Source organism: Triticum aestivum, chromosome 6B, assembly GCF_018294505.1.
Source record: "Triticum aestivum cultivar Chinese Spring chromosome 6B, IWGSC CS RefSeq v2.1, whole genome shotgun sequence".
NCBI lineage: Eukaryota > Viridiplantae > Streptophyta > Magnoliopsida > Poales > Poaceae > Triticum > Triticum aestivum.
The window spans coordinates 16,970,194-16,982,405 of record NC_057810.1 but is presented as its reverse complement, the minus strand read 5'-3'; the positions used below and the strand labels follow the sequence as shown (position 1 = coordinate 16,982,405).

At 43.9% G+C, this 12,212-nt stretch overlaps 1 protein-coding gene across 1 annotated transcript; it reads left to right on the top strand.

Annotated features, from left to right (window-relative positions):
* Window positions 1–2,143: 2,143 nt before the first annotated feature.
* Window positions 2,144–3,627, top strand: LOC123133158 (transcription termination factor MTERF15, mitochondrial-like). The gene has a single exon (XM_044552695.1). The coding sequence runs from the start codon at window positions 2,232–2,234 to the stop codon at window positions 3,387–3,389; it is 1,158 nt and encodes a 385-aa protein (XP_044408630.1). The 5' UTR covers window positions 2,144–2,231; the 3' UTR covers window positions 3,390–3,627.
* The last annotated feature ends 8,585 nt before the right edge of the window (window positions 3,628–12,212 follow it).

Below are 12,212 nucleotides of genomic sequence, written 5' to 3'. Positions count from 1 at the left end.
TAGTGCGATGTGGATTAGTTGAAACCGAAGATGCTATGATGGCTAGATTTTTAGGTAGTTTGAATCGTGATATTCAGGATATATTGGACTATAAGGAGTACAATTCTATTACTCGTTTGTTTCATTTTGCTTGTAAAGCTGAAAGGGAAGTACAGGGACGACACAACAAGGGACGAGGTAACTTTTCTGTAGGTCGCCGCTCCTCATGGACACCCTCTCCTACTGTTCCGTCCACTACTGAGTCAACACCACCTATCTTGCACAATGGTGCACACTCATCAAGTTCAAAATCAGCTCCACAATCATCCGAGGGTTCAAAAGCAATTTCTGTAGCACCCACCACTTCGTCTGGACGCACAAGGGACATGAAGTGTCATATATGCAAAGGTGGCGGGCACTTGATGAAGGACTATCCAAATAAACGAACATTCATTTGTGCGGGAAGATTGTGCGAAAAAATAACCAATAAACCAAATAAAAACACGCAACGTTCCACCCCACTCATGGGCCAGCCCAATAGGGCGCGCGGTTGGAAGCACTCAACGGCCAGAATTATTGCCCATACAATCACTCATTCCTTCTCTCTTGGAATTGCTAGCACTAAATATAAAACCTACCCATGCACCAAGATCCACATGCCCCTTAGACGCAAGACCCACAAGCGTGAGTCGCCTGCCTAGCAAATTTTTACTCGACCATGGGAAGCCGCGGAACCAACGGGCATAGTACTGATGTAAATAACTGTTAAATTATTTTTGCACGAAGAAATACATTATATCACCATTTTTTAAATAATTTTTTTACACATTTTAAGATTATTTGACTTAGTGCATTATAACTTACAAAATTCTCGGTGTCTGTGCCTAGATGAAATAACAATTGTTTTAGCTGAGCCTGTGCAAAGGGTAGTTCAGGATTGAATGAAATAAAGACAACCCAATGAACCACATATGCACCCATCAAGATTTGTGTTGCCCTGGATGATATCAAAAAGGTTTGGGCCAAAACTATGAAATTTTGGAAAAAAATAAATCTAATTTTATGCACAAATCGCTTAGACACCTCTAACTCTCGAATTTTTTCAATGTTTTTTTTCATTTGGTGACTAAAATACAACTCAAAAATAAAAATTTATAAATAGTTGGATGGTTAAGAGATTTCGGGTCCGTTAGTCAAATGCACCAACTTTGTCTTAATTGATAAATTGTTTAATTTTTCAGATATTGCGTGCATATAATCAGTTCGGCAATTTTTAACATTTAATTCGATTTATCAGTGCATTATAAGTTAAAATTCGCTAATTAGAATTGACGTAGAGCCAATGTTGTTCAACCAAAAATGGACCTATAAGTGGAAATTAAATGTATATATTAAATTTTTAACATATTTATAACTCATTTTTATTAAAGCACAATATTATATAGTGTAGTTAGTTAGACAATGAACCAAATGACGATAATGTAAAATTTTGATAATAATATTTTTTATGATACATTTGTATTATCTTGTTTTTGAAAAACACATTCATAATGTCAAATTTCTCCTATTATTCATGAAAAATATATTCGTTTCTTTGGTACAATGCACATTAAAATAGACATTTAAACCCAACCCGTGCAAATGTGACAAAATAAGAAAGCACAAATGACATGCTATTTCGAAATAATCTGTGTCTATATATGTTTGTCTGTATCTTTAAATATCCTGGTAGGGATATTTAATGCGCCCAGTTCTAAAAAATTCATATTGTGGTTTCTAGATTATCATCAAGTATACGTAAATAGGAAAATCTAGAGCATACTAAAAGTTTACAAAGAGCTTTGGTGTGACTCATTAGCTCTTTAACATGTTTTTATCCATTTTCCCTTAGGGTCAAGTATGTTTGACATATATTAGCGAGTCTAATAATCCAGTTATGGCCAGTGTATATTTTCATATATATTTCTCGCATGATTACGATTTAAAAACGATTAATCCTATATATGGTTATTTCAGTTGTGGCTCAATATCGGTTGACTATTTTGCTTTCAAAAATCAGGAAGAAGAAAAAAAATCAAAATGAAAAGAGAAAGAAAACAAGTCTTTTGAGCCCGATTAAAGCCCAGCCCATTGCCACAGAGACTGGACCAGAGAATAGAAAGAAAACAAATCTGCACGAGCCTCCTCCGCCTCGCCATCGCTCCCCATTCCACCGCCGCCGCCGTCGCCGTCGCCGCACCGCCGCCTGCGCCATGCTCCGCCTCCGGAGCTGCCTCCTCTCCCACCTCCTATCCTCTCCCGCCACCTCCCCACTCCCCTCTCTCCACCGCCTCCTCTCCGCCGCCGCCGCGCCCGCCGTCTCCCCCGACTCCGGCTTCGAAGTGGAGCGCTACCTCGTCTCCACCTGCGGGCTGACCCGAGCGCAGGCGCTCAAGGCCTCCGCCAAGCTCTCCCACCTCAAGTCCCCCGCCAAGCCCGACGCCGTGCTCGCCTTCCTCGCCGGCCTCGGCCTCTCCGGCGCCGACGTGGCCACCCTCGTCGCCAGGGACCCGCTCTTCCTCTGCGCCGGCGTGGAGGGAAACCTGGGCCCCGCCGTCGCCGGGCTCACCGGCCTCGGCCTCTCGCGCCCTGAGATCGGGCGCCTCGTCTCGCTCTCCCCGGACCGATTCCGCCGCAAGAACGTCGTGCCCAAGGTGCGCTACTACCTGCCTCTCTTCGGCTCCTCCGAGGACCTCCTCTCCGGTGTCAAGCGCGGCTTGTTCCTTCTCTCCGTCGACGTCGACCGGGTGGTCAAGCCCAACGTCGCGGTCCTGCGGGAGTGCGGGCTATGTGTTCGCGACATTGCCAAGGTGCTCATCCAAATGCCGAGGATCATCACCGCCAGGCCGGAGCGCACCCTTGCAATGGTTGCGTGCGCCGAGCGTATTGGTGTGCCCCGTGGCTCTGGGATGTTTAGGCAAGCGCTGCAGGCTGTCGCATGCTTCAGCGAGGAGAAGATTGCCGCCAAAGTGGAACAGTTGAAGAAGACATTGCGGTGGTCCGATGCCGATGTCGGCATTGCTCTGTGCAAGTGGCCGACTGTGCTGAGGTGGTCGAATGACATGCTGCAGCGCAAGTCTGAGTTCCTCATCTCTAAGGTGGGCTTGGAACCGGCGTACATTGCCCACCGTCCGGCAATACTCGGTCTTAGCTTGGAGCGCCGTCTCAAGCCCCGGTACTATGTTATGAGGTTTCTTAAGGAAAATGGATTGCTGAGTCATGCCAGAGACTACAATTCTATGCTCTTGGTCAGCGAGAAGGTATTTGTGGAGAGGTTCATACGCCCCCACAAGCAAGCTGCGCCACACATTGCTGAAGACTATGCAGCCGCTTGCACAGGGGAGGTGCCTGCTAGATTCAGATTTACATGAACCAAGGACAGTCTATGAAAGTTGGTAGCTGCGTGTGCAACAACAGAATTTCCACTCGTCGTATTAAGCTGGTAATTCATGGTTAGGTGTTCTTTTCATGACTGAATTTTGGTTTTGTTGTGGCCAATGCTTGACATTACTGATAACTTGATTTCTGAACCCCAATATGGTGATTTCGTCATTTGGTGGAGAAGAAAGCTTGATGTGTGATATATTTTCATGTCAAGTTTATCTAGCATGTTCAGTTGTCATTTCATTGTCTTTTTTGTTCTGTCATATGTCAGTTAGTTACTACTGAAATTGCTGTTCATTGTATAGTATTTTGATTATGCTTGGAAAATATATTTCTATTGGGTGTACGTTTACTTTACATCTTTGATTTCTTGGCCCTTATTCTTCGAGGCTGATTAGTTTTGTTACTAGATCTTGTAGTTGACCTTGCTAAGAAAAATTTCAAATTTGAAAACGTAACCAATGTGGGAGTGGGCCTAAGCATGATCAGCAAATGAAGTTGTCTTATCAGTTCTCTCTCTCATTAATGTCAGAACTTAATCAACAAGGATGGTATGTAATAGTAAAAAGAAAAACAGGGATGGTATGTCGTCTTATCATATCTCTCTGCTATTGACTGCATGCATATGATACTTTATCTATTCACAAAATTGCATGCATATTATGGCAGCAAGTCTGTCAATAATGGTATGTAATAGTACTGAAATTGCAGTTCATCATTCAGTGTTTTGATTATGCTTAGAAAATATATTTCTATTCGATGTATGTTTATTTTATGCCACCATCAGCAGGGTGGAACCGGCATACACAGCTCATCAGCGGGTAATGTACCATTAGAGCCTAGAGGGCCCACTCAGATGCTGATTCTGTGTTGTAAATTTCTTAAGGCAAATGGATCGCTAGGTCACGGCTGAGCTACTATAACAGAATAATAGTGAGGGAGAAAGTATTTGTTGATAGCCTTACAAGAAGGCCGCCTCACCCTGCTGAATACTATGCTGCCGCTTGCAGAAGGCAATTGTGCACTAGATTCAGATTTGCCTGATAAAAGGAACAGTATATTAAATTTCAAAAGTAATCAGTGAGTTATTTTTCTCCCGACTAAAAGTTTGATTTCTTAACATGGTGGCATACTGTTGGAATATTGGTATTCATTGTAGAAAGTAAGGGATGTTGATATCTTGGTTATTACTTCCATAGCTTGACCTGCCTTTGTGTTTGAGCCCTCTAACACAAACGGAAGCTGTCGAATGAATTAGAGCAGTTCTCAACTAGCGATTCATCTGTTGTCCTGTCAAAAAATCAAGTTAACAAGTGAATATATTGTGCATAATTTATACTTGTTGTCTTAATAGGTTGCCATCAAAGATCAGACCATAGTGGTGAGAATAACTGGCCTCCCTATTAGATGTGGCAGAAGACTATGAGTAGCGAGTTGAAATATTCTGCACATCATTTATACTCCCATTTTGTTTATTTACCCCATTGGGTTTGGTTGGTGTGCTTTATGCTTTTATTTGGATTGTGTATCTACTGCAATATTTTAAATAGCGCGCTATTTCGCCGTTATAACGCGGTTATAGCATATTTGGAAGGGAGATGTTATGTTTTGGTAAAATCGGACGCTACGGTGCTAATCGCGTAATTAGCGCGATACACACGCTATAACGTTGTAACGTTGTAACGCTACAACGTGCAGACCATGCAAAACTGAAATAAACACAGCCCAGCAGGCCCAGTAGGCCAAAACCAACCCACGACCACTAGCTTTCTCACTCCTTTTATGAGATTCTCCCACTAGCTTTCTCACTCCTTTTATCAGATGCATATATTGCTTGCTCCTATGAAAAATTTAGTTGCTTAAATACTTTATTTCTAGATATATTTGATTTTTTTTGCAAACGCTATTTTGAAATATAGCACGCTATTAGCGTGCTATAACTTGTGTAGCATTTAGAGAAGGGTCTCGCTATATTTTCTAGCGCGCTATTTAAAATATTGATCTACTGTATGTTAGGCGGTGTTGTGGTGTTATGTCCTTCCTGTTAGAAGGGTCTCGCTATTTAAAATATTCCTCTTGTCTGCCGAGCGGCGACAGGGAGCGGATTGTGATCTCTTGATGAAATCTGCAATGGGCAGCTGTTATGTCCTTCCTGTTTTGTTCCTGGCTTTCTCTACCTAGCATGGTCCGTGGTGCCTGGACGATGCCATGTACTGATCGCCTATGCAGCACGTCGGTCGCCTTGATGAAATGCATCGTGAGGCGGACGTGGGTCGCCTATGCAGCACGTCAGAGTCGCCGGTGGTTGCTCCCGGGGTGGTTTGGTCGTCAGCTCTCTTGGCGACCGCGGTGGCCGCCGGCGGCCACTCATGGCGCATTCGGCCTTAGCTCCTTGTTCTCTCTCGTGTAGTGTCGCGTCCTTCATTGAAGACGGAAGTACATTTCTTTTTCCTTTTTGTCATTCTTGTGCTGCCTATGGCCTGTTTTGTAGTAGTAGTAAATGAATATTCCAACTTGAAAGATATTGTTTTTTGTCATGAAAAATATATATTATTTTTCTTAATTTCAGAAAATATAACCAGTCATACCCTGTGTGCATGTCAGTATTGTGCCGAGTCTCACGCGTACGCTCTTTTGTTCTTCGTGTCGTCCTGTTTTCCATAAAATGCAAAAGCAATTAAGATTGAAAGCGCGCGCGTGTGGATTCATTCCTCGGCTCATCCGTTGCCACTGCACCAAAGCATAATTTACGTCACTTAGAACGCATAGATTAGATAGACCTATTTAAACTTTCATCAGCCGTTCCATTTTTCTGCGTATATTTTTCTTCCGGACTTCTTTTATCTTTTTTTTTTCAGATATAGTGGATATTCTTTGGGCCGTACGCAGTGTGTGTATCGTATATTGAAAAAAATTATATGTACATATACATCTTTTATTAAAAAAAAGTTTGCTGTATGTAAGATGAACGTTTTTATAATATGAAAGAGTTCATCGTATATTTTAAAATGTTCATCTTATATTCAAATAAGATAATTGTATATTGAAAAATGTTCAATATATATATATATATGATGCGATGAACATTTGTTTCATATATGATACACTTTTATACAAACATTTTTTCAATATCGTAAACATTTTTATAGTATCTTATAACATTTAATTCAATTTTTTTAATATACGAACATGTTTTATTTTAGGGAAAAGAACGGGCCAAAGTATAGAAGAGCGTACGCGTGCTCATTGGTGGATTAGGGCAGCAGCCGCTGGCCTGCGTGCGCCTCGACGCGGGTTCGAAACTCGCCAGCGCCAACGCCTAAGGGTCTTTTTTGTAAAAAAAAACATGCCATGTCAGCAGCTGTCAGAGGGCCCCGCCTGTCAGATACAACATCAATATAGCATTATACGGCGCTTTGACCGTTTTGCAACGATTAGCCTCAGAGGTGGTACTGACTTGCAAAAAAAAATGAATAGTGGTACTTATTCGTTACGTGTCGGAGTGTGGTATTTCCATGCAATTAAGGGTGTGTTCGGCAGTCCACCAGCTCCTGGCTCCTCCAACTCCACGGGCCGAGCTGAGCCGAACGCGCTAACTTCTGGAGTTGAAAACGAGAAGCCAGCGATTTGTGTGCTATGCTATATATATCGTCTATGTGTTACAATTTGGTACGTTGTGTTCGTCTATGTTGCATTGGATTGCATGGATTTTAGGGTTTGGATATGAGCAGGGCGGCTGTGGACGTGGGCAAATGAGGGGTGGACGGGCGATCGATGTCCGGTCCTTGCTGTGAGGAAGAAATCGGAGGGATCATAGTAAGGTTGGTCATTCGTTTGTCTTTGTAACTGGGAGGTCTGGCTGGCAGAATTTTTTCGGCCATGGGTTTGCTTTGTGTGTTAACGTGTACATGTGGTAGTCCTGTTTATTGTTTTTTTGGGGAAAATTATGCCGCTTTATTTAAACGAAACTAGGGATATCGTCTGCAATTACATCCAAAATAAAGTCTGGTGGTGAATCCACCCAAATCTCTGAATGATTATCTCCTACACCTACTCTAGCAAGCTTGTGAGCGGCTACATTCCCAAAACGTCGAACCCACGTCACCTTCGAGTCCTCCAGCGTGTTGAGCATCCTCTTTATATCCTGCACCCAAGGTCCTACAGCGGACAGATTCCTTTCCGGGCTGTTGAGCATCTGTACGACAGCCTGACAGTCCAGCTCGACATGAGTGCTGAACATGAAGCTCTATCGCCACCTGAATTGCTCGTCGGCAAGCCAGCACATCTGCCATCTCCGGGTCGACAACATTTGGTAAAAACTGGCAAAGCCCAGCCCTGAAAGCCCCGTTGTGATCCCTGAAGACCGCTCCTGCTCCTCCTTTATCTCCATGTCTCGAGACCGCGCCGTCGGAGTTGATCTTTACCCATCCATCTTCGGGAGGCTCCCAACGCTGGATGATCTTTGGCTCCGACAGTGGCGCCCTCGTCTCGTGAGCTAGTTTCCATTCCATGAGCTGCACCTGAACTGTGCTTACTATTTCATGTGGCTGGGCAATCTTCTTGCCGTCTCTTGCATCATTCCTCGCAAGCCATAGTCCATACGCCGCCTGCAGCAGTGCTTCCTTTTCATCGCCCGATGCCCCGGCGAACCAGCTCAGCAGCCAGGATGCAAGCTCGCGTTGGGAGGACGTATAAGGTGGCGGGGCTCCAACATGCACTCCCAGCTTTGAGCACAACAGCGTCCAGAACTGAACCGAGTGTTGACACGCCCAGAATCGATGCATCATTGTTTCCTCACGGCCACACACTACACAAAACACGCCCGGTTTGATTCTGCGGCGGCGATGTAGTTCGGCCCCAACAGCAAGTCCGTTTCGAATCATTCGCCACATGTGGATTTTTATCTTTGCCGGCACGCTAGTCTCCCATAACGCCAAGTACCCTTTGTGTGTTCTTACAGAGCCGGACGACTCCGGCTGTCCGGATATCGCTCTGTTTAAAAATATCCTCAAGTCTGAGAAAATATCATTCTTTGTAAAATTCCACGCTAGAAAATCATCCGGTGTTCGGGCCTCCTATCGCAATTTGCTTCACATCAGCAGCGTCCTCTGGTGTGAACATTTGATGTAGCAGTTCCTCATTCCATGCCGTTCCGTCCGCTACCTTGGTGACTCCCTGTATGTAAACCTGGCCGAGTGGACTTGTGCTGCCCCTTCTTGGAATCCAAGCACCATGGTGTATATTGATGTTTGCACCGGAATCCACTCTCCAAATTAGTCCGTCCCTAAGCAGATCCCGTCCATGCAATATGCTTCTAAAAATATATGAGCCAGCCAGTGGACATGTTGCCGAAAGAATTGTACCATCCATGAAGTAACGTGATTTAAGCACTCTAGCACATAGCGAGGTTGGCACTTGAAGGATTCGCCAAGCTTGCTTAGCCAACAAAGCTTGGTTAAAAGCTGCTGGTTCTCGAAAGCCCATGCCACCGTCACGCTTGCTCGCGCACATCTTCTGCCATGCTCCCAGTGGACCTTCCTTTCATCATTCATTGCACCCCACCAGAATTTAGAGGAGATCGAAGTCAGTTTCCGGCACATCTTCTTCGAGAGGTAAAAATAACTCATGGTGTAAGTCGGAGTCGCTTGGAGAACGGATTTAACTAGAACTTCTCTTGCTGCCTCAGATAATCCTTGGCCCTTCCATCCACACTGTCACGCCCAATATGTGACCCTATTCAAAAGGAACTCGAAGGTCCCACCAAGGATAGACCCGCATATTGAAACGCTTTTGCAAGGTGGATATCATTACATCAACATTACATAATAGATAGGGATACATACAAAAGGCATACAATGCCACACGAATACAACATCATCTTACATAAGATCACCATCCGACTACGGATGAAACACAAACAGAAACTCAAACGACATCCACCCTGCTAGCCCAGGCTGCCGACCCGGAGGTTCGATGCTTTCGTGGCTTTTTGCGAGAGGCGTAGCCGGTGCATACGGGCTCCGATAGAGGCCGTTGAGGTGGTGTTGGAAAGCTCTCGAATAGATAGGGTTCCGCGGGACTTGTGATTCTCAGGATCCCGGCATTTTTGCACGTCAAGGGGTCTTCCTACCACTATATAGACTTCGGGACTTCGGACTCATCCGGATTAAAATCGTGGCCAAAAAAGGCCGTCTTCTAGGGTTTACGGGCCCCGCAAATTCGAATCGTGCAACTTTGCTTTCCCGCCCGTTTTTGACCGGCCGGGGGTAATCCCGCACTTGCGCTTGCCACTAGTGTCGTTTGTGTGCCATGTGTGCTTCTCGTAAGCATCGCGTCGTCATCATCGTCATCATCATCATCCTCATATCGCGTCAATGAAGCATTTATGTCCAAAATGTCACTTCACTGTTTTGGAGATTGGCAAATAAGCAAACCACCTCTCTCCTTTCGATGTTGTGCACGGAGACTCGCGCCCAAAGGCTGGACACTTTCTTTCTCTTCGTGACATACGGACGGGACTTCGGATTATTGTTTCACTATTATTCGTAGTTCCCCCAAAGGCTTCAGCATTAAGCTCGAGGAGACCTTCGATGTTCATACGGTACGCAACCGATGACAATAGTTTTTTTTCGTAATTAATCATGACTTTAACTATTTTAATCATGACAATATTTTTCATCTTTTCCAATTCGACTAGCTTATCCCATGCTTTGCAAGACGCTATGTCTTGGAGAGGATGGGTTTTGAAGACCATGAAAGTTTCGAAACCAAAAAAATTATCCTAAGTACCCATCATGGTGTGGATTTTCAAGTAAAGCTGTACAATGCTCAGAGTGTAACCCATTTTGGTTGCAAAAATTAGGAAGCACTTTGCAAGATGTATGGTCTTGATGAGGGTATGCTTGTCACCATGGATCTTGGTGATCCTACAATCGAGCAAGAGAGACCTTCGATTTGGGTCCTTGTGGATACACCTCCAATTCTTCCCCCATGTGAGCTTAACATAGTTATTAAGTAATTTATATTGTTTATTTTAAAATAGTTGACAACTTATCTCCATTGACAGCTTATTTTCATTCTTCAAAGAATGTGCGAAAGATGGTAGACAGAACCTACTACACCGAAGGCTCCGAATTAACTTATCAGGAGAAAAATCATCTGGTCGCATTTTGTACTGATCTTGAGAATTACAATATCTACAATCAAACTCCTCAACATTATGGTCAATACGTGCCACTAGTGCACGTGTTGAACTACGGTAACTACCATGGAGATACCCTGGTAAGATTATTTTTTACTATTACAGCATCCGTGCATCTTTTTGCACACTTCTAAAACTAGTACATCATTGCTAACTACGAAGTTATTACTATGTTTTTCAATAGATAATCCCGAATGATTGTGTGCCTCATCTGATGTATACGCATGGTAGCCTTCATGTTTTGAACATACAACCAGGTCGTCCTACGAATCTCAACAGTCCATACCGGGTTTTTAAAAGAAGTGGAGACATAACAATCAAAGAATGGAAAAAATGTATGGACAGTCGTAAGGAGCTTCTTGGAAGCAACAAGCAGCGAAAGGCAAGAATTGGAGACAGGATGATCGCCATTCTTCATAATGGAGAGTCAGGGTCTATATTGTTTTATGCTATTTTACCTTAAGGGTGTTTAGGTCCTACCTGATACTGATGATCATGTGCTAAGAACAATTATGTAGGGTTGGGTTCGATGACTATGAGGATGATGGTCGTATGACTTATTATTAATAACGAGTAGAAGTTGTATGATGATGCATGATATTAGTAGGACTTGTTATTATATATGATGATGTATGATGCGAGCATGCATGAGCATGTTATATCAGCGGGTGAAATGAACATAGTAGCAGCGTTGATAAACCAAGGACGAAGATATAAGAGAGGACACTTCTCTCTATTAGCTAGCTAATAACAACCTAAAAATAACCCCCAAAACCCCTAAAGCAGCCACTTTTATAAAAAAAACATGGACTTTTGGTCCCGGTTGGTGCCACCAACCGGGACCAAAGGCCCCCCTGACTGGGCTCGGCGGACCGGCCACGTGAAGGCACATCTGTCCCGGTTCGTGTTTGAACCGGGACTAATGGGTGGAGGTATTTGTAAAGGCCCTTACGAACCGGGACTAATTGGTGTTTTTCTACTAGTGTATGGAGTTCTTGCCAAACACCTGACCTCTCTATTGCAGTTTAAGACATTCCAATGGACAGAGGAAGCCCAGGATGCTTTTGGCAAGTTGAAAACAACAATGGTGTCCACTCCAGTGATGTCTTTACCAGATTTCTCCAAATCCTTCACAGTAGAGACTGATGCATGCGATACTGGGATTGGGGCTGTGTTGAGTTAGCAAGGACACCCAGTGGACTATTACAACAAAGCTCTGGGAGTAGATAAATGGAGATCCTACCTAAACAGAGGGCCATCTGTCATCAAAACTGATCATAAAAGTCTATGCAACTTAGAAGATCAAGTGCTCCATACTGAATTACAGAAGAAAGCAATGGCTAAGTTGGCTGGCCTCCAATTTAAATTTCAATACAAAAAGGGCACTGAGAACAAAGCAGCTGATGCCCTGTCGAGAGTGGGACATGTATTTGCAGTACAGGTTGTATCCACTGCTCAACCATTTTGGCTGCAAGAAGTAGTTAACTCCTATGTAGTAGATACAAGAGCCCAGGAACTACTTAGTAAATTAGCAATCACTGCTAAAGATGAGCCTGGGTTTTCCCTTTCTCAAGGACTGATCAGATTCAAGGGCAAAGTCTGGGTGGGC

Coding starts and splice junctions, on each gene's coding strand:
- LOC123133158 (XM_044552695.1), top strand. CDS start 2,232: ATGCTCCGCCTCCGGAGCTGCCTCCTCTCCCACCTCCTATCCTCTCCC.